General features: G+C 43.2%; 1 protein-coding gene across 25 annotated transcripts in view; it reads right to left on the bottom strand.

Moving 5' to 3' along the window:
* The window catches only part of GPHN (gephyrin), a 295,598-nt gene that overhangs the window by 7,445 nt on the left and 264,901 nt on the right, over positions 1-23,252 (bottom strand). For all 25 annotated transcript variants that reach the window (XM_075613545.1, XM_075613550.1, XM_075613538.1 and 22 more), the window contains 12 exons: positions 23,198-23,240; positions 20,945-21,082; positions 19,673-19,765; positions 19,413-19,468; positions 17,960-18,079; positions 16,524-16,582; positions 13,371-13,524; positions 7,488-7,609; positions 6,488-6,575; positions 5,094-5,167; positions 3,118-3,182; positions 919-1,022 (listed from right to left, as the gene is read on the bottom strand). In XM_075613545.1, the coding sequence (XP_075469660.1) occupies positions 919-1,022; positions 3,118-3,182; positions 5,094-5,167; positions 6,488-6,575; positions 7,488-7,609; positions 13,371-13,524; positions 16,524-16,582; positions 17,960-18,079; positions 19,413-19,468; positions 19,673-19,765; positions 20,945-21,082; positions 23,198-23,240 (1,116 nt within the window). The remainder of the gene's footprint in view (positions 1-918; positions 1,023-3,117; positions 3,183-5,093; positions 5,168-6,487; positions 6,576-7,487; positions 7,610-13,370; positions 13,525-16,523; positions 16,583-17,959; positions 18,080-19,412; positions 19,469-19,672; positions 19,766-20,944; positions 21,083-23,197; positions 23,241-23,252) is intronic.

Here is a 23,252-nt window from a genome sequence, read left to right as displayed (position 1 = left end):
TCATTTTCAGCACTGATACCTTCAGAAGGCGCACAGGGAGTTTTAAAGGGGAGGGAATGCTTAAAACTGTTTTTTCTTTAAATGAGTAGACTCGGTTGCTGTTTTATTGACTGCAATAATTATTTTCCCTACATACATTACATTTACTTTGTAATCAATTATCCATGTTTAAAGGCAGACTACATCCTACACAGTTTAAGTGCTCTCTTGGTCTTTAATAAAAAAAAAAAATCATTATTTATTGTCTCTTTAAAGCTTTAAAAAAAAAAGCAAGGTTATGAACATTTGGAAAAGGTAGAACAGGGGGTCTTCATGGTATGATAGACATTAATGTCATTTAATATTACTTTCATCTCTCCATATATGGCAGATGATACAATGTTACTAGAGTAAATGATCTAGTGTAGGTGTGGGCAACTAAAGTCATCAAGGGCCACCAACAGGTCAGGCTTTCCGGATATCCCTGCTTCAGCACTGGTGGCTCAATCAGTGGCCAAGACTGAGGCTTTGCCTATAGTGCCACCGACGGCGGCATCGCGGGATTCCCGCAATTTGATTTGTTAAAGGGCCATCACGTGACGCGACGGCCCTTGAAAAATCAAATTTTGGCGGCTGTGGGTTTTGGCAACGGCTCTGTCGCTCGTCGTGTGCGCTTATAGTGCAATGCTTTTGTTTTTGGGCGAATTCACGTCGCCGGCATTATAAGCACGGCCTGAGCCACTGAGAGCCACCTGTGCTGAAGCTGGGACTGGTTGAGCCACCTGGGCTGAAGGTGGACCTGATTGAGCCACCTGGGCTGAAGCTGGGGTATCCTGAAAACCTGACCTGTTGGTGGCCCTTGAGGACTGGAGTTGCCCACCCCTGCACTAGAGTCATTCCATTGTTAGCACAGAACCACTGTAATATCCGCGAGAATACCCTGGCTTTGATGATTGTAGGCCTTGGATCCAGGATGCCCTGCATTTTTCTTAGTGCTGGTACGACAAAGAGATTACAGGTAACAACTGCGGACACAGGGTTGCCTGTAATTAAGAAACAAAACAGCACTTTAATCAGAATTCGGCCTAACTTTATCTCAGCCTGGTTAATATAAAAGGTTAGATCCTATGGTAATATTAGCCAGCACAATGCGAATACCTCCGGGAGTTTACAAAGCTAGAGATAAATCCATCTATCATTATCTATAAGTCAGTTCTAGCCCATATTTACTAAGCAGTACTATGCCTAAAGACCCTTAAAGCTGCAGTTCAAGCTGCCGTTTAAAGAAAAAAAATTATATATATTTTTTCCCCATTCACTATGTGCATCAATACAATCTGCACGCTGACAAGTGATTAGCTAAGCTGCAGATCGATCCATTCTCCTGTAATCGATCGCTTGCTCCGGGTTATTTCATGCAGTTCTTGCACAGTATTCTGGGCAATGTTGTTCCTGGAATATGATTGACTGGGCAGTTAGTAGATACAATTGGTGCACTGCTAGAGAGAGGGCGGGGCTCAAGAGCCAGAGCCTATCAGAAGGGGAAGGGGGCTGTCACTTTGGAAATGCTTCCGACATTAGAAACATTAAAAATGTCTTTAAAACATTTAAATGCTACAAGTATTTTCTCATAGTACAGAACTGATTTATTAAAAAAAAAAAAAAACACATGTAGAATATTGCTTGAACTGCTGCTTTAATGTGAATAGGTCGCAAAGCTGGGTCATTCAACAAGGTTTCCCAAGAGGGCCAGATCAAGACCCAAGTTGAAGAACTCTGCGGTAAAGGATATTCCCGCGCAGGTAGGTGTGATATGGAATAGCATAGCACTGCTTAGCAAATATGGGCCTGTGTGCCCGGTTTGAAACATACTGGCAAATGATGATATTATTTACTTTCGTATAGCACTAACCACGTCTGAAGCACTTTACAGTGGAAGCATATCGACCACATTTTTAAATAGAGCAAGTTACATATACAAACAGGATTAAGAGCATTAAATATGGATATACCTATGGAGAAGGAAATCCCCTGCCCAAAAGACTTTACAATATACAGGTCAACCCCCTTATAACGCTGTGCTTGGGGTCCAAAGAATCACATCGCGTTATAAGCGGATCACGTTACAAATAATGTACAATTGTATGCATTGTACAATAAAGTATTTAAGATACTAATAATCGTGTTATAAAGTATTCATAAATACAAAAATTGGGAGCCATGCTTACATCGCGTTATAAGTGGATTCGCGTTGTAACGGATCGCGTTATAATGGGGTTGAGCTGTAATAATATGGTGGAAAACATTGGGAATAAATATAATTGCACTTTGGGCTAATTATGAGTGTTACTTGTATAGCGTGTGATGTCTCACACAAAACAGTTTGACACTATGTCACTTCTCCTTGCATTTTATTGTACATGTATCGTGTGTGAATGAGACCTGGCAGGCATTATCCAGATTTTTGACTGTGATTCATGAAATTCAGTGTTTGTTTGAATTTTACCAACTTCTTGTGAGTAGGTTTTACATTTTTCTTTCACTTTGGATCACTGTTTTTACACTATGTATTGTGTATTTTTGTACATATCACTTGCACTGTGCCCCTTGGGGCCCTGTTTGCACTCTGTTTTTTGTTTATTTTTGCTGTACAGGCAGTCCTCCGTATCCGACACAACGTGTTACTCAAAATGGCGTCGGAAGACGAAGCGTCATAAAGCGAATCACATTTTCCCATAGGAACACTGTTTAAATGAAAGGTTCCGTTCCTGAAGGCATTTTTAACACTATAATACACAACATATATTTTACGCAGGCAATAAGATTATGCTGCACACACATACATTATGGTGTCAAGATTCTATTTATTGAATCCAGAACTGTATAATAAAACTGTTAGACATGGTTAAGGGCCTAAATACACCACTAAACCTTCACACAGACTGATCTGGATGATTTCCCTGACTGCAGCCTTCTGATTGACGTAATGTTGCAACTTTGCAAAGCGTCGTAAGAGCGTCGGATAAGCCATTCGTTGTAAAACGAGCACTTTCTGTATTCTATTAGAGAAGTTGGGAGACGTGTCTTGTCAGCTGCACTAGGACCCAGAGGAACAAACTATATATAATGTAAACTTACCTGGGAGTGCAAATATTATTTTCCTTACACCATCAAGGTCCAAGGTTGCAAAGGTGGTTGGCAGGCTAAAAAAAAAAGGTTATTTTGTTACCAACACAAATTTTATGGACTGATAAAATTGCATAGTGATGCTCCTGAAGTTTTCAGTATTAGATGGCACTATTTTATTTGGACTAACAATAGATATTCTAAGACCAGCGTTGAGAGTTCACTCATTCCCCAGGTCGAGCAATACCTGAGGAAGAGAGAGAACTCTTGAAAGCTTTTCTTATACTATCTGTTCTTTCGCCGCTGGACTAACACGGCTATTTCTACTTAACTCCTAACACAAGAAATGTACGGAAAGGGACATTTGGCTGCGACCAAATCGCGACCGGTGCTCCGCCGCCAGGACTACTCACCGCAGGTTGCCTTCGCTGCCGGTCACCTCGACGCCTTCCGCCATCTTATCCTTGATGTCCCCAGCCGCAGTGCACCTCTGTCCTCGGATTACCCCAGCTGAAGGGCACCGCTCGCGGCGGCCGCTCCCGCTGAGCACGTCCGTGTGGTCGCACCGGCAGGACACTGTGTCCTGGCTGCTGGCAGCCGCGCCGAGTGTCCTGCCGGTTCGCACGCACGGGCGCGCTTACAAATGCAGCCTGAGCGACGCCCGCAAATGGTGCCGTGCAGATGGGGAGATCCAAGGACATTTAAAGATGGCGGAGAGGTGACCTGCGGTATTGCGACCTGCGGCGAGTAGTTCTGGTGGTGATACGGCTCGGTCAAACGTCCTTCACCGAGAAATGTAACTAGCAATTACTGTGATTAAATTAATTCAATACACATACATACAATAAACAAACGGATTTTCTCTGCACACGCATATTTTGCTAATTTTCTCTTCAACATTTCCGCAGACACAATTAAAAAAAAAGAAAAAGAAACGCCCCGCCCCCCAAAAAATATATAACAAAATTTGCTGTTAGGTTTCAATACTCAGGATTAAAACTGTAATATATACATATAATAGGAGTGCAGCAAATATGCTATTTTGTAGATTAGGGTGGCAATCCGTGGTGGGTTTAAATAAATAAATAAATAAATAAATGTTTAACAGCTAGCATCTCCCAATGTATGACTTTGGTCCAATATCTTCTTTAAAAGGTTCAGTCCATCGTAGGACCAGAAATGTACCACTAACATGTTTAACAGGTTAACTGCACCCAGATCTTTGCTTTTACCACGGTTACATTTGTGCATGGAAGACAACCCACTTATTACATTTTGTATAAAAGGTTGTCGGTTGTTTTAGTGGTATGGGCTAAGTAGGAGAAACATTCATCATTCAAAAGAATTCAAGAGATTCCACGAAAATGATTTGCCATCAATAATTTATGGGAATTGGGACACTGCCGAAGGATTTGCCTATGAAGTATGGAATGAAAAGGGAGAAGTTCAGAAGTGTTTCCCAAACAGTCCGAGTGTGACTGGCACTTTTGCATCCACCATGATTTCACCCCAGACTAGCTGTTCCTTATCATACAAAAATAACATGTTTTTACATTCAACACACAGGCAGACGTTCTCTGATAATTTGGCCTTGAGACAGACCCCGACAGTCTCAGAAATGGTTCTATTTCACTTAAAGAAGAGACCTGCAGTGTTTTGAAAGCTCTGCACACTATAAATTCATCAATGAACAAGTCTTATTGGTCCCTTAAAATATATCGATTTCATCTCAAGTTTAATATTAAACTTATAGTGCAGAGGTGGCTAACTCCAGCACTCAAGGGCCACCACCATGTCCGTTGATAAGGATATCCCTGCTTCAGCACAGGTGCTTCAATCTGTGGCTCAGTCAACAAGTGAGCCACTGATTGAGCCAACTGTGCCGAAGCAGGGATATCCTTTAAACCAGACATGTTGGTGGCCCTCTAGTTGGCCACTCCTGCTATAAATGTCTGGCTCAGATTGTAACAGTAAATAAGATAACTTACCCTGGTTTCATAAATACTCGACCAAAGTGAATTTGTGCATGGAGATCAATATCCAGCACCTGCTTAAGGTAATCCTGTAAAATAATAATAATAAAAAAATATTTATTTATATATATATATATATATATATATATATATATATATATATATATGTATAGAAAAAAGGAAAGAGAAAGAAACAGGCGCACACCTAGTGCATTACCACAATAAAAATGTATTAAATGAACATAAAATCTTACAAATGCCCACTCACAAAGGTACAGCAAATATAGGCATGTATGAGATAGGCTCTCATGTGCCAAGCAGCTCGATCACCAGTGTCCGTCCGCAATCAATGGCGTCGTCACGTGGATCAACTCCGTGGAACCGGAACCGGAAGAGGGGTCCTTCGCCTTTGGTGTTCAATAGGACAGGTCCCTCCAGGAAACAAACGCCTCCAATGTGATCCCCTGAAGAAGTCGTCATTTGATGATGAAACGCGTAGGGGGTGGCTAGATTCCGGCCGCCATTTGCCCACGAACACTGCTGCTGTTTGATTGTAGAACTTTGGCTCCCATGTGCGGCTCTCCCGGCTAATAACCTATCACATTAGTGACATTGGAGGCGTTTGTTTCCTGGAGGGACCTGTCCTATATAACACCAAAAGGCGAAGGACCCCTCTTCTGGTTCCGGTTCCACGGAGGAGACTCACGTGACGACGCCATTGATTGCGGACGGACGCTGGTGATTGAGCTGCATGGCACATGAGAGCCTATCTCATACACGCCTATATTTGCTGTACCTTTGTGAGTGGGCATTTGTAAGATTTTATGTTCATTTAATACATTTTTATTGTGGTAATGCACTAGGTGTGCGCCTGTTTCTTTCTCTTTCCTTTTTTCTAGATATCATTAGGGACTGGTGATCCCTTTGAAACGGGCTGCAAGAAACCAAAGACATTACCATTGGAACAGGACTTTATGTATTGAAGGTTTTTTATTACATCTTTTTATTTTTTGGCAATTTTTTCTATTTTTTACTTAATAAATATATTTTTTAGTTTTTTATATATACTCTTTAGGGTTAATTGTCATGAGATTGCATTTACATTGTATTTTTTAAGGTTTTATCATAGTGTACTAGCCCAACTTTAGCCGCCCCTCTAAGCATATCCAATTATAGCTACTGTCTCTCTTATTAATATCTATATCATTAATTGGGTTATTTAGCGGCGCTACTTCAAATTCTTTTTCTTGTTTTAATATATAAAAAAGAGAGGTTAAAATAATGTAAATTCAAATAATCAGAGAGCATAATTTTAATGCGTTTGCAATTTTTCCCAGTGTAGCTAAATAACATTAGCATAACTGCATCTATAGCTATGCATAGTTGTACAGAAGGCTTGTAAATCTTACCTTCTCCCCCATGGAAACGCCCCCTGATGTGATGATAACATCAGCACGGCTAATACCTTCGTTTAAGGCATTTAATAAATCATCTGGGCTGTAGATAGAGGCAAAACCCAAGCATTAAAGGGGCAGCCCACAATATTACAATCTTCATCGAATGTTTCAAAACCGCAGGAAAATAGTTTGCTTTCCTCTGTCATCTGTTTGCACAGTAAATTTTAAGCCATTACCAGCCAAACATGTAAATGATATACCCCCGGGGACAAGAGGAAAACTGGGGGTGACTTGTGGAGCTGAAAAAGTGCAGAGAGGAACCACCAACTGAGTGAAGGGGAAATAATTCAGCATCAAGAATATAGATGGGGTTACAAGGAAAGACAATCCAAATTAGGCATTCAAATGGATTACTATTTACAAACACATCGAAGGTCAAGACAAGAAACTTTCAAGGGAACGATTCACCCCAAGGACAGTACAAATGTTATGGGGTCACCCCTTGAAATGAGAGGACATGGGATTTCACCAGCAGCAAAGTCAATGATCCTTTACAGCAGGGGTGCTCAACTCCATTCCTCAAGGACCACGGTCCTCAAGGGCCACTTTTAAAGGATATCCCAGCTTCAGCACAGGTGGCTCAAGCATGGTTGAGCCACCTGTGCCAAAGCAAGGACTGATTGAGCCACCTGTGCTGAAGCTGAGATATCTTTAACACCTGTCCTGTTGGTGACCTCTGATGACGTGTGTTGAGCACCCCTGCTTTACAGTAACGTCAGTAAACATTTGAAATGTACTACCCATGGAGACGGTGATGGCAGATATAGTAGATACATGTTAGACGTTTATTTTTTTTAAAGAAAGTAATGTTATAAAGGGACATGACAAACACGTTAACACACAGGAAGAACATGATTCAGCGAGAAAACTCTTCTCCAGCCAAGGGAAGACCTTAATTAATTGGGGTCTGTCTAGTTGACATGAATTGTTTCTTGGATTTCATGATACTTACTTATCTCCCACAATTCCCAAGTTGATAGTTGGGTAGCCATGTTCCTGAATTGTTGCCAAAAGGGTGGAACGGTTGCTGTCCCGGATTTTCCCTGGCAGAAGGTCGTCCTCTGGATTCAAGAGCTGTAAAATAAAAAATACACATAAGTTGTGTCTGTTCTAAGTAGCTAGAGACAAGGGATAGAATGCAGGCTTCTAGTTGTTATTAAGTACTGTAGCACTGAAGTTACATAGTTACATAGTAGGCCAGTTTGAAAAAAAAAAGACATATGTCCATCAGGTTCAACCTGTAAAAGTAATTCCTTGAGAACTATATACAGTAGACAAACCTAAGGCACCTAATGACTACAATGGTGTACTAGAGTCAGAACCAAAAGTACTAGAACCCACACCCACTGTTTTCCTAGGCCGCAGCTCTAGCAGTGTGAGCTAAACCAGCTGCTGAAAACCTTAGCCTCCCCGGGAATGGGGAAATCGGACCCACGTGTGACAGACAGGGATATTTACCATTACAGGCAGTCCTCGGTTATCCGACACAATGCGTTACTCAAAATGGCGTTGGATAGCGAAACGTCTTAAAGCGAAACACGTTTTCCCATAGGAACACTGTTTAAATGAAAGGTTCCGTTCCTGAAGGCATTTTTAACACTAAAATACACCAAATATTTTATGCAGGCAATAAGATACGCAGCACACACCTAAATTATATAGTGTATATACTGTATTATATATATAATATAACATAAAATATAATAATATATTATATAGTATAATATAATATATAATATAATATATATATTATATACACATAAACAACTTTGCAAAGCATTGTAAAAGCGTTGGATAAGCCGTTTTGGCGCTGTAAAAATGAATATAGGTATGCATTGCATAGTGTTGGATAAGCCATTCGTTGTAAAGCGAAGCGTTGTAAAACGAGAACTGCCTGTATACTAATGAGGCTTAAAGTGTACACAACATTGTATCCCTGAATTACTCAGTCACAGGTCCTAGCTCACAAAGATCTCAATTTACTTTACGGTGCCTAAAACACAGGGACTTGCCCAATGACATAAGCAGCTGGACTAGGGATTTCAACCAGCTTTACACACTTCATAGGAAGTGGCGTTACCACTGTACTACTCAAAACAGGTCGGAGAGCTATCAAAACCCACAAATATACTGGTGAATTTATTGTCAAAGACTAGCATGATTGTTATTTCGTATAGAATATGATGTTATATATATGGCACCCTTCCTTTAACCTTATTTTCTATTTTGTTTTGTGCGTGCCCTGTTTCTGATTATATATATCTTATACTATATTAGTGAAAGCACTGTATGTTTGCCTGCCTGCCTGCCTGCCTGCCCGGTGTCCCTAGGGGAAATCTCATTGGTCCCTTGGCCCGCCCCCGCACACCTCTCATTGGCCTGAGGCGGAGTGACGGCCAAAGGACACACAGGGACACACACACACACAGGGACACACACACACACACAGGGACACACACAGGGACACACACAGGGACACACACACACACACATTCCCACCCCCCCCAGGCTCACACACACCTCACCCCCGCCCCCAAGCTCACCCCCCCCCCCCCAAGCTCACACCCCGGCGCCGCTACAGTCAGTGGGGGAGCGGAGCGAGCGCCGGGACACACGCGGGGGAGCGGCCACAACACGCGGCCTCCCGCCTCACATCCACGTGGGAGCGGCCGGATGAGTGAGGCAGCGGCAGGATGAGTGAGGCAGCGGCAGGACGGGTGAGGCAGCGGCCGGATGGGTGACCCGGAGCCGCCTGCAACGCTCCTCGGCACCGAGCCGGAGGGCAGCGGGGGGGCTCCCGCCCTGCAAGAGGCCTCACCCCGAGCCGGAGGGCAGCGGGGGGGCTCCCGCCCTGCAGGAGGCCTCACCCCGAGCCGGAGGGCAGCGGGGGGGGGGGGGGCTCCCGCCCTGCAGGAGGCCTCACCTCGAGCCGGAGGGCAACGGGGGGGGCTCCCGCCCTGCAGGAGGCCTCACCTCGAGCCGGAGGGCAGCGGGGGGGGGGGGGGGGGGGGGCTCCCGCCCTGCAGGAGGCCTCACCTCGAGCCGGAGGGCAACGGGGGGGGCTCCCGCCCTGCAGGAGGCCTCATCCCGAGCCGGAGGGCAGCGGGGGGGCTCCCGCCCTGCAGGAGGCCTCACCTCGAGCCGGAGGGCAGCGGGGGGGGGGGGGGGGGGGCTCCCGCCCTGCACGAGGAAGATGCTGCCGACTGGAAGGTAAGCAGCTCCCCCCCACACATTCCTTCAGCGCCAGCCTCATCCCTCCATACACACACACACACACACTATATATATATATATATCTATATACATACACATACACAGAGACACACACACATGTACACACACACACATGTACACACATGTACACACACACACACACACACACACGCACATGTACACACACACACACACACATGTAGGCACACACACACACACACACACACACACACACACACACACACATGTAGACACACACACACACACACACACACACACACACACATGTAGGCACACACACACACGTCCACAGACACACGCACACACATGTCCACAGACACACACATGTAGACACACACACACATGTAGACACACACACACATGTAGACACACACACATGTAGACAGACACACACACACACACACACACATGTAGACAGACACACACACACACGTAGACAGACACAGACACACACACACACGTAGACACACACACACACACACACACACCTATACATACACACACCTATACAGACACACGTATACACACAGACACACACACACACACGTATACACGTATACACACACACACGTATACACACAGACACACGTATACACACAGACACACGTATACACACAGACACACGTATACACACAGACACACGTATACACACAGACACACGTAGACACACAGACACACGTAGACACACAGACACACGTAGACACACAGACACACAGACACACGTATACACACAGACACACGTATACACACACACGTATACACACAGACACACGTATATACACACGTACACACACACGTACACACACATACACACACGTACACACACGTACACACACACACACGTAGGCGCACGCATACACACACACGTAGACACACGTAGACACACACACATGTAGACACACACACATGTAGACACACGTACAAACACACACGTAGACACACGTGTACACACACGTATACACACACGTATACACACGTATACACACGTAGACACGCAGACACACGTAGACACGCAGACACACAGACACAAGTAGACACACGTAGACACGCAGACACACGCAGACACACGCAGACACACGCAGACACACGTAGACACGCAGACACACACACGTAGACACACACACGTAGACACACACACACGTAGACACACACACACACGTAGACACACACACACACACGTAGACACACACACACACACGTAGACACACACACACACGTAGACACACACACACACATAGACACACACACGAAGACACACACACACACGTAGACACACACACACACATAGACACACACACACGTAGACACACACATGTAGACACACACACACACACACACACGTAGACACACACACACGTAGACACACACGTAGACACACACACACGTAGACACACACACACACACACGTAGACGTTGACACACACACACGTATACACACACACACACACACACACACGTATTCACACACATGTATACACACACACGTATACACACACACACACATAGACACACACACACACACACACGTAGACACACACACACACACGTAGAAACACACACACACACACACACATACACACACACACACACACACGTAGACACACACACACACACGTAGACACACACACGTAGACACACACACACACGTACACACACTTAGACACACACACACGTACACTCACGCACGTAGACACACACATGTACACGTAGACACACACACACACACATGTACACGTAGACACACACACAGACACACACACACACACACGTAGACACACACACACGTAGACACACACACACGTACACTCACGCACGTAGACACACATGTACACGTAGACACACACACACATGTACACGTAGACACACACATGTACACGTATACTCACACACGTACACGTACACACACACATGGAGACATACACACACATGTAGACATACACACACACACGTATACACACACACACACGTATACCTACACATAATGTATACACACACATGTATACACACACACATGTATACACACACACATGTATACACACACTCACACGTGTATTTACACACACATGTATACACACACATGTATACACACGCATATACACACACACACACACACACGTGTATACACACACACAAACATGTATACACACACATGTACACACACACACAAATGTACACACACATACATACACACACACACATGTATACACACACACATACTATGTATACACACAAACATGTATACACACACACAAACATGTATACACACGTGTATACACACACGTGTATACACACACGTGTATACACACACACACACACACATGTATACACACACACAATATATACATACACACAATGTCTACACACACACACGTACACATGTATACACACACACACACACATACAATGTATACACACAAACATGTATACACACACACACACAAACATGTATACACACACGTGTATACACACACACGTGTGTATACACACACACGTATTCACACACACACACACACACACTATCCCCAGCACCACCACATCAGCATACCGCTATCCCATGCCCCCCCAGCACACTGGCATTCTCTGCTCCCCGCCATTCCCAGCCCCCATCAACACCATCAGCACCCACACATCGGCACCTTTGCACCTCCCCCATCGGCACACCCACATCCGCACCCCCACATCAGCACCAAACCCTCCCAAATCAGCACCCCGATACAATCACCATCAGTACAGCCACAGCAGCACTACCACCGCACATGGGCCGCGTTGACCACTCCTCACCCAAATGCCACACCCACACCACAAACATCCCGGCAACGCCGGGGCTCTCAGCTAGTATATATATAAAATAAAAATAAAAAATAGACGATACCGTGCTGTGGCTAACGAAATGCTTTTATTTGTGCGAGCTTTCGAGATACACTGATCAGTGTATCTCGAAAGCTCGCACAAATAAAAGCATTTCGTTAGCCACAGACCGGTATCGTCTATTTATTTTTTGATTATTGAAGCTCGGCTAACACGGTACTGATACCTCTACATGAATATATATATATATATATATATATATATATATATATATATATAGTTTTGAAGCAAAAGGTGGCACTGTTTGCTCATTTGCATGTCATTTCCTAGAATCCCTTGCTGCAGTGGAAGCGCTGTGTGCTGGGTGATAATGGTGAAAGGCAGGGTTGCAGACCTGTCTAAGACATGCAAATGAGCATACAGTAATATTTCCATTTGATATATATATATATATATATACACACACACACACACACACACACACACACACACACACACACATAATGTGACAATAATAATAATACTTATTATATAGCTCTGACAATGTACATAGAACTTGATTGGGAGTCCATGTCCCAGAGACCTTACAATCTAATTTCCTGACATATTGGAAAGTCACTTTGGTTCCCTGTCAAAGGTCACAAAGAGCCGACACTGAGATACAAACCGAGATCACTCGCTTTAAAGGCAGCCTAGCGCCAACTATTGTATAGTTCCATAATTTAAAGGAATACGCTCTTTACATGCGATTGTTAAGTACCCCTGACTAAACTGCACACAAATGTGTACGAACCTCATTTCCCGTTGACATAACTGCAACCACTGGAAACTTGTTGACTTCCACTTCTGTAACGCCAACAGTTGCCAGTAGACCGATTTCTGAAGGTCCCATGTGGGTTCCCTTTGCCAGCACACATTCACCTCTTTTAATGTCATGGCCTATTGGTCTATGAGTAGCAAAGAAGAACAATTACTTGGGATTACATTTTAAAACTTTCCCAGCAATAAAAGTAATGGCGCTGACCAGCCTTCACTCAAACATACAGCGGTGTAGCGCACAAACGTCTGTGCTTGCTCAAGTTTGAAAAGGATGTATGGATCCTTACATCCTTACATGTGAAAATGTATTTCATGGAGATTGAAAGGAGGGACGTGTCTTCCCACTGTGCTGACTTGCAATAAGTCAGTCGGGTATAAAGATGTACAAGGGGAAAAAGGGTGGTGTGATTAGCGCTAGAAGCTAAATAATAATCAATTAAATATACATTAACAATAGTGTGAAACAATTGTGAAACACTCAAAACATACCTTAACAATACTAAAGCAAGGCTGCCAAGGATTACTGACCCAAAACAAAGTCAGTTGATGACAACAAAATACAAACCGGCGCCAAAAAAATGTCCAAAGACAGTCTATTGTGAGTCGCACTGGAGTGAGATGAAAAAGGATAGCTTCAATACTTGCATTTCCAGAAAAGTAGATTCTCCACAGCCAGATGTTACATCATATGTGGGTAATAAACAGAAAACATATCATAGTGCAAACTGCTACAAAATGACTAAAAAACACAAACATAAAAACAAATAACAATAAACAAATAAGCAAGGCTGACTAAAGAGGAGCTAATTTAATAAAACGATGAATATACAATTACAAATAAGAACACCGACAAGCCACTGGTCCGGTTGGTGTAAAACCAAAATCCTACTCACAAAAACGTGGGAGTAAAATGGCAGTGTGCTGCAGTCTTTAGGGATATCGGCCTGTCCTCCGGTGGCGTCGGGCAAATCCAAACACCACCCTGACGCTGTCGCCCTTCCTGGATCGATCACTCGTCACTGGTGCGCGTCTTGGAGGAGCAAGCCCCGTGGTCACGCGCAGTGTCCCGTAGCAGAGGGAAGAAGTTGCTCCTCCAAGACACGCACCAGTGACGAGTGATCGATCCAGGAAGGGCGACAGCGTCAGGGTGGTGTTTGGATTTGCCCGACGCCACCGGAGGACAGGCCGATATCCCTAAAGACTGCAGCACACTGCCATTTTACTCCCACGTTTTTGTGAGTAGGATTTTGGTTTTACACCAACCGGACCAGTGGCTTGTCGGTGTTCTTATTTGTAATTGTATATTCATCGTTTTATTAAATTAGCTCCTCTTTAGTCAGCCTTGCTTATTTGTTTATTGTTATTTGTTTTTATGTTTGTGTTTTTTAGTCATTTTGTAGCAGTTTGCACTATGATATGTTTTCTGTTTATTACCCACATATGATGTAACATCTGGCTGTGGAGAATCTACTTTTCTGGAAATGCAAGTATTGAAGCTATCCTTTTTCATCTCACTCCAGTGGGACTCACAATAGACTGTCTTTGGACATTTTTTTGGCGCCGGTTTGTATTTAGTTTTTTGGGTATAAAGATGTGCAAAGCTTTTACGTCAAATTGTAAATCATGCAAAATATACATTTTTATAGTCGCAAAAAAAGTGTGTAAATCGGTCAGAGCAGAGTTGCTGCTTGATCACAATTTGTCAGTCATATTACACAGGTGTGTTCACAAGTACTGTAGCTTATTCTCTCCCTACTAGAAAACGACTTTAACACTTCACTAAGGCAATATGTACTCACAAAACATATGTAAAACCACAAGCACATCATCCATTTCAATGTTACATTGCTCTACGTGTACCCACAAGAGCTCAACACTCTCACTGGCACCACCTCAAACCACCTAAGCCCTTCTACTTGTAAAACGCGTTGGTGGTTGATGGTGGTGACGTACAGTTGTAGGTATAAGGATGGAGTGACACTGGCAAAATAAATGTGCCCTAAGTTCTTCAGGGCAGGGTCTCCTTTTACTAATGTTTACTTTTAGGTCTGTAGCGCTTATTCCCATTATGTTACGTGTATTACTGCTGTGAAGCGCTATGTACATGAATGGAGCTATAAACAAAGATATACATACATTACATTAGTTAATATAATACTGCAATATCCAAAAAGACTAACAATAAAATGAAAATACTAATTTACTTTCTTTAGCAGATGTGTAGATCTGTGTAAAATGTGAACACACTAGTAATAAAATATAACATGCTATTCACTTATTTTATATTGTAACCAACCCAACTTTCATCAAAATAGATCTATGCGGGATTTCATATGCACAAGATATATGAATGAGGTATTTCGCGTTAAATTCACAAGGTGGGGTATTTAGCATTAGATTCACAAGGTGGGGTATTTAGCATTAGATTCACAAGGTGGGGTATTTAGCATTAGATTCACAAGGTGGATTATTTAGCATTAGATTCACAAGGTGGGGTATTTAGCATTAGATTCACAAGGTGGGGTATTTAGCATTAGATTCACAAGGTGGGGTATTTAGCATTAGATTCACAAGGTGGGGTATTTAGCATTAGATTCACAAGGTTGGGTATTTAGCATTAGATTCACAAGGTGGGGTATTTAGCATTAGATTCACAAAGCGAGACATCGCTCAAGCACAGATGTAGCAAGACTCGCTGTCCTCAGTCCTGAGGAAGGAAACAACCAAACGTCTGCGGCGCCCAAGACAGGGCCTGCCGTGATAGAGCTGCGGAGGGATCCACGCTTCTCAATGGGACCCCCGGAGTGTTAATCCTTTGGTGCCACGACCATGTGGCTGCACACGGTGGCGGCACCAAAAAGACAGTTCATCTCGCTACATCTGTAGATAATGTATTAGAACAGGGGTTCTCAACTCCAGTCCTCAAGACCCCACAACACGTCAGGTTATAAGCATATCCAAGATTTAGCAAATGTGGCTCAATTAGTGTTTCAGTTAAAGACTGAGCCACTGATTGAGCCACCAGTGCTGAAGCCGTAATATCCTGAAAACCTGATCTGCTGTGGGGTCTTGAGGACTGGAGTTGGGAACCCCTGCAGTAGGAATATTCTTCTACAGAAAGTCACACCTGATATCTTGACCTGGGCGAGCTTGTACCAAGATGCGAACTTCTAGTTCTTCAGTCCCCTATAAAATAATATGGGTTAGTTTGATACTGATCAATAAACACACGTCCTATTTATTAGAAGCAAAGTATCATGAACTGCTAGGACAGCAGTGGCATGTTTAGATGTAGCGGAGAATCTATATATATATATCTATATCTATATTATATATATAATATATATATATATATATATATATATATATATATATATACACACACACACAAGGTTTTTTCCATCTTTATCAGAGGGCTTTAGGTGATAAAACGGTTTGCCAGTTATCCAAAGAGTTAGTTTAGATAATTTTCATTGTTTCCAAAGTAATTATGAAACTATCATTAGTGAAACAATTAAACATAAGGTTGAATTCAGTGTCCATAAGAAGAAGTGATACATATTTTCTTTTACAAGATAGCAACATCTAAAACAGCTACTTTAAAGCAGGTGAAAAGGCCGCGCTTATAGTGTCGGCGTGCGACCGATGACGTCACCCGTCGCCATTGCGAAATTTGCATTTAAAGTTTAGGCGACGTCGCCGGCTACAACCATAGGAAGGAAGCCGTAGGAAGCCAATAACACTAATGAGACGTTATTTTTATGACTCGCGAAAGGGCTCCTTTAAAAACGACAAGCCTTTATTGCAAGTAAATTAGAGAAGAAAATATGAAGACAAAATGTAAATCTAATTTATTGAACAAGATGTCAGCTAGAGGTATTATTAGTGCTGAGATTTGCCCTCCAGGTTGAGAAGGTATTTAATTGTATATGTCTCTTAAGAAATGAGAAACATATAAACAAATGAATAATGACAATTATTATGATACATCGCAGCAAAGCATATATGCTTCAATCTCAGGAGCTGTCACAACAGCATGGCTATTTGTCTAGTGGCAACAAGGTGGCTGGCAGCCATTTTAACATCCCAGAAATGCTGGGGCGGAAGAAATGCTGAACTAGGGAGGCAACCAGAGGAGTCTTGCAGCAAAGGGGTTAAAACAGCAATTACCCCTCCTAATTGTGCTCTGAGAAATCCCCAACAGTTACAAGAAATACATCACTGAATAAAACATTCATTTAGGTTGGTACGCAAGGTTCTAGAGCAGGAGTAGCTAACTCCAGTCCTCAAGGGCCACTAACAGGTCAGGTTTTAAGGTTATCCCTGCTTCTGCACAGGTGGCTCTGTCTTCGATTGAGTGGCTCAGCCACTGATTGAGCAACCTGTGCCAAAGCAGGTATATCCTGAAAACCTGACCTGTTTGGTGGCCCTTGAGGATTGGAGTCAGCCACCCCTGTTCTAGAGGCTTTACCAGATTAGACTACAAATAAGCTAACGGAGAACCTTAGCATCATAGAATTGGGATTCCCACATTTAGCAGACTACAGTAGCATTGTTACTCACGTCATCTGATTCCCTAATGAGCTCTGTGTCTTCTACTTGCACCACTGCATCAGCACCGCATGGGATTGGAGCACCTGTTGTTACCCTCATCACCTGTCCAGGCATCACGGTCTGGGTTGGCTGAAAAGAGGAGAGGAAGACACTCCCACTGTGTTGGACATTTGATGGTCTACAGGTAACGCCCGCACTACCCCTTCAAATGACCTCAGGCATCTTTAGATGTAGTTTTTTTAACTTCCAAAGCTAATGTGTCACTTATTTGTTCTTACAAGTAAAATAACTATTTTAAAAGTGGAGCTTTCATCTCCTTCTGTATTAGCATAAACAATGGACAGTATAATGTTTTAGAAAAGGGGTGTAAAAAGCACCAACTGCTTTTTTAATGTGACAATATATATTATAACAACTGTATTTAATAGATCATATGTTATTACTTGTACACACTTACATGTATCTATCTATCCATCCCAGAGGTGGGCAACTTCAGTCCTAAAGGGTCAGCAACAGGTCAGGTTTTAAGGGTATCCCTGTTTCAGCACAGGGGGCTCAATCAGTGGCTCAGTTGAAGACGGAGCAACCTGTGCTGAAGCAGGGATATCCTTAAAACCCAACCTGTTGGTGGCCCTTGAGGACTGGAGTTGCCCACACCTGATCTATACGGTATATACTGTACATACACACACACAATTATAGTATTTCTGATAGAACAATGTTCCCTACTCATCCAAGGTACCAACATATTAAAAATGATAACCGTGGACATTGGTCTCAGGCACCCCCAATTTCAAACTGTTGGTATGTTAACCATAGAGAGCACATAAAGACACAAACTCCTAGCTAAATAGGCTAGACTCCCAGTTTATACAGTACACAGTGCAGTGGGGAGGGATTGCCCTCCTTGTAATGATCATAAACATATATTAACCAAGGTAACCTCCTAACAGGTCTTCAGGATATCCCTGCTTCAGCACAGGGTGCTCAATCAGTGGCTCAGTCTTTGACTGGGCCACTGATTGAGCCCCCTCTGATGAAGCAAGGATATCCTGAAAACCTGACCTGTTGGGCGGGTCTTCAGGACTGGTGTTGAGTACCCCTGAGTTATATACTACTGATCTTGGGGGTTATACTAGTAACTCAATGTCAGATCATCACAAATGGCGACAACTGAGCTTGCCTCTCCCTTCAAAGCAGCCTGGTATGTGGGAAGCATCATGAACAGTCCCTTGTAATGATCTCGGCCATGAAGTTACAATGAGTACCACCACAATTAAGACGTGGCACATGTTCCTGTTGACTTTGGGATCGCAACAACCAACCTTGGCCATCAACACGGGTGGTTTGCCCCAGCCACTGGTTAAGATAGTCCTCTCTCATTGTCTCATGATCTTTATTAACTGCAGATAGTATCTCTTCTGTGAGAGAAACACATGATATGCATTCAAAAATAACTCACCTGTTCGCCAGCTTGGGATTCACCGATAATGAATCGATCCCCAGGGCCGTCTGCAGCTGCGAAGATGGTCAGATTACAAAGAGGTTTAGAGGGAAAAAAAAGAGAATTACACATAAAAGATCTCAAAATCAGCAAGATGATATGTGATGCTCTGCATTATGTACCGGTCTTCTGGAAGGTCATTTGGCCAAAGTTTTCACAACTTGATCAAGGCAATGCTTTGAAAAAAAAGTACCCTTGGTAAAATAACGAAGCTTTACCTCTTACTGCATATCCGTCCTTTACGGATGCAGGGAATGGGGGCAAGTTGTCTTTTGCAAACACGTCTTGGGCAAGGACCCGACCCATTCCATCTGTGAGTAAAACAACAAAGAAAAGGCTGTGTCAGGAACCAAGAATATATGTTCAAAAACCTGAGTTCAATCCCAGAATGGAGATGGTCAATGCCCGTGAAAGAAGGCCCAGCAATGCATTTGTGTGAGTTGGCCCTACAACACTGAACGGATGCTTCACTGTGCTGCACTTCCGAGTCCATTAAAGCAATAAAACACAGACTTACAGCATATAGCAGTATATCAGCTTGTGTGGGTCGTGTGTCTATGTATAAGTATGCGTGTGTATTAGTGTCTGTAACCAGTGTATTAAGAAGTGTACCATGTGTGCAATTGTGTGTTTGTATGTGAATCAGAGTGTGTCGTTAAAAAGCATTAGGGCTCAGCAACTATAAATGGCAGAGGGTATTGTTAACTCAGGGGTTCTCAATTCCAGTTCTCAAAACCCTTAAACAGGTCAGGTTTTCAGGATATCCCTGCTTCAGCACAGGTGGCTCAATCAGTGGCTCGGTCCTGCTGAAGCAGGCTCTTCGACTGAGGCACTGATTGAACCACCTGTGCTGAAGCAGCGATAGCCTTAAAACCTGACTTGTTAGGAGGGGTCTTGAGGACTGGAGTTGAGAACATCTGCCTCAACTCCTTCACTGTCAGAGACCAGCAATGCAATGCACACTTCTGGTAGCTTCAGGGGCAAAGGGATCCCAATTGGTGTTCCCAAATTATGTGTCCTGTCTCAACTCACAAACTCCACATTCAATGTAGCGTGAAATGGTTCCATGCACAGCTAACAATGTATCACCCTCAATTTACTTACATGGACTTGATGTACTACTAACTTTGCCTTACCCTGCTTATCACTATAGTGAACAGGGACCAACGATTGCCGCCTCATACACTTTAGCTAGCTCAACTTGAATTGAAACCGTATTCTGACTGTGATAAGGACTACATAGCAATTGCTATGAACGGCCTAAAGAATTGTAGCTCAGAGGATTTCGGTGCGCATATCTGGAAATTACACATTTCCGGTGAAAGGGGAGGGCATATCTTGGTCAACACAAACTGCTGCCCATCTTTCAGCTCACCGTGAAAACAACCTAATCCAGCAAAATACTGAAAAGTCATGACCTTTTATTTCACTTCACATATCAACTGTCCCTGGTTTACTTTGGTCATTCACGCGACAAATGGATTGTGTACCTCGGTAATTAATTATTTCCGTTCCAAGAACTGGCGTCATCTCCAAAACCGTGATGAAGGCTTTGTCCATTGATGTTAGTGGAAATGGAGACATGCGGTGTCTTCTTGCTACCTTTGTGATATCAACAGCACTGTGACCTGAAAGACAAGCACATTAACCCTAATACGTATAACATGTTAGCACCCACGTGCTATGGACTTCCAAGCACAACATTCATGTGATATTGTGTGTAGGGATCCCATTGCCGAGACCCTCCCCTTTCATCATGGACAGAAGACCAAGTCCTCATCTTCTGTTCCAATTATAGATCTATAAGTGATAGCTATAGACTAGATCTCCCCTAGAAATCAGCAAAATAAAAATAAATGACACACTGGATATCATAAGGGCCACCAGTGTGCTGGTCATTGTGACATCCACGGGACACCACATTTTAAGTACATGCTGATTCAGAAAAGTCACTAAAACTCCAGTACAATTATATTCATTCAATAAACAGTACCAATTCGAACATTATTTAGTTTTTCTGTTAAGTCAAAAGGTGACATTTTTTGTCTTCACTGCTACACATTCGGATGTTTTTAGAAAACAAAGGGAGGATTGGGGAGTGATCACAGGGCCACACTAATTGAGTAAAGTGAAAAAGTATATTATAATAATGGTAATTGTAAATGTGGGTGCAAACAATTTGCACCCACATTCGGATGTTTGTTTTGCCCTTTTCTTGGTAGCTCTAATAGAAAGAAACCAAGAGACTTATCCAGAACCCTTTTTTCAGAATTGGGTTCAGAAAAGCGAATGTTTTAACTCTGCGGCAGTAAATACAGTTTCCTGATTATGTACATTATTTACTCATTGTGACTATCGGTAATGCACATCCTGCTCACACGCATGAAGAAAGTGTCATCTTAACAAATTCTATTTCTCCTGTTAGCCACCCTACTGAGAACTCCTCCACTGTTAATTTGTTTTAACTCAAACTCCACTACTATTGAAGACCACAAAAAAACTGTAATATGTAAGCTTCATTAATTCCATGCTGATGCTAAAGTACACCTTAAGAAGAGACTTGTGAGGTGTCCAAAGGCTACAGAACAGTACATGAAGAACTCTCATGCTACTGTAGATCAATCACATCCATCACAACCAGGGTAACTGGCTTAATTTAGTGGTAATGTGCTGAATATAATCATAATCATCTCCATCCATCATCAATCAAATGCTGGATGAAGGCCTCCCCAATGATCTTCTTGGTCTTTTGATATCTCTTGGAATCCATCTTTGTCTAACGATTCCTTCTTGAGATATGTCCGGCCCACTTCTATTTACATTTCTTCATCCATCTGATGATGTTGCAGACTTTTATTTGCTTCTGAAACTATTCTTACTTTTCCCTATCTCTTCCGGTAACACCCAGCCTGCATCTTCATACTTCTTTGACTTGTCTGAAGCTTCTGAATTATCTTTGCATTTAGGATCAAAGTTTCACCTCCATACGCGAGCACGGGCAGAATACACGGGTCACCTCCATACGTGAGCACGGGCAGAATACACGGGTCACATCCATACGCGAGCACGGGCAGAATACACGGGTCACATCCATACGCGAGCACGGGCAGAATACACGGGTCACCTCCATACGCGAGCACGGGCAGAATACACGGGTCACCTCCATACGCGAGCACGGGCAGAATACACGGGTCATCTCCATACGCGAGCACGGGCAGAATACACGAGTCACCTCCATACGCGAGCACGGGCAGAATACACGGGTCACCTCCATACGCGAGCACGGACAGAATACACGGGTCACCTCCATACGCGAGCACGGACAGAATACACGGGTCACCTCCATACGCGAGCACGGGCAGAATACACGGGTCACCTCCATACGCGAGCACGGGCAGAATACATTGGCCCAACACGTTCCTTTTTGTGGCACAATGGAAGGTGCCTTGAAAGATTGTCTTGTTTCTTCCAAATGCCTCCATCCCATCTTCTTTCCCATATTGATTTAATTTGAAAGCATCCCATCCATTAATACTTGCTGGCTACGGTAGACTTCTAGTTCTATTTCATTTATTTCGATCTTTATAGAGTTGACACATTTGTTGAACAAATACACACACAATCCTACAAAGACCTGACAATGTACCTCTATCTAAAAACATACACAACCACATATACACACTCATACCTGTATACTGGACACCCATGTACACAAACATAGAAAGTCTGCAGCTTTTACTTACTAGCTCTAAGAATGTTCTCCTTGCTGCTACATCTGGACTGGACCTGCAAAGACAG

Source organism: Ascaphus truei, chromosome 9 (genome assembly GCF_040206685.1).
Source record: "Ascaphus truei isolate aAscTru1 chromosome 9, aAscTru1.hap1, whole genome shotgun sequence".
NCBI lineage: Eukaryota > Metazoa > Chordata > Amphibia > Anura > Ascaphidae > Ascaphus > Ascaphus truei.
The sequence above is the reverse complement of the archived record's forward strand: the minus strand, read 5'-3'. Positions and strand labels throughout refer to the sequence as shown.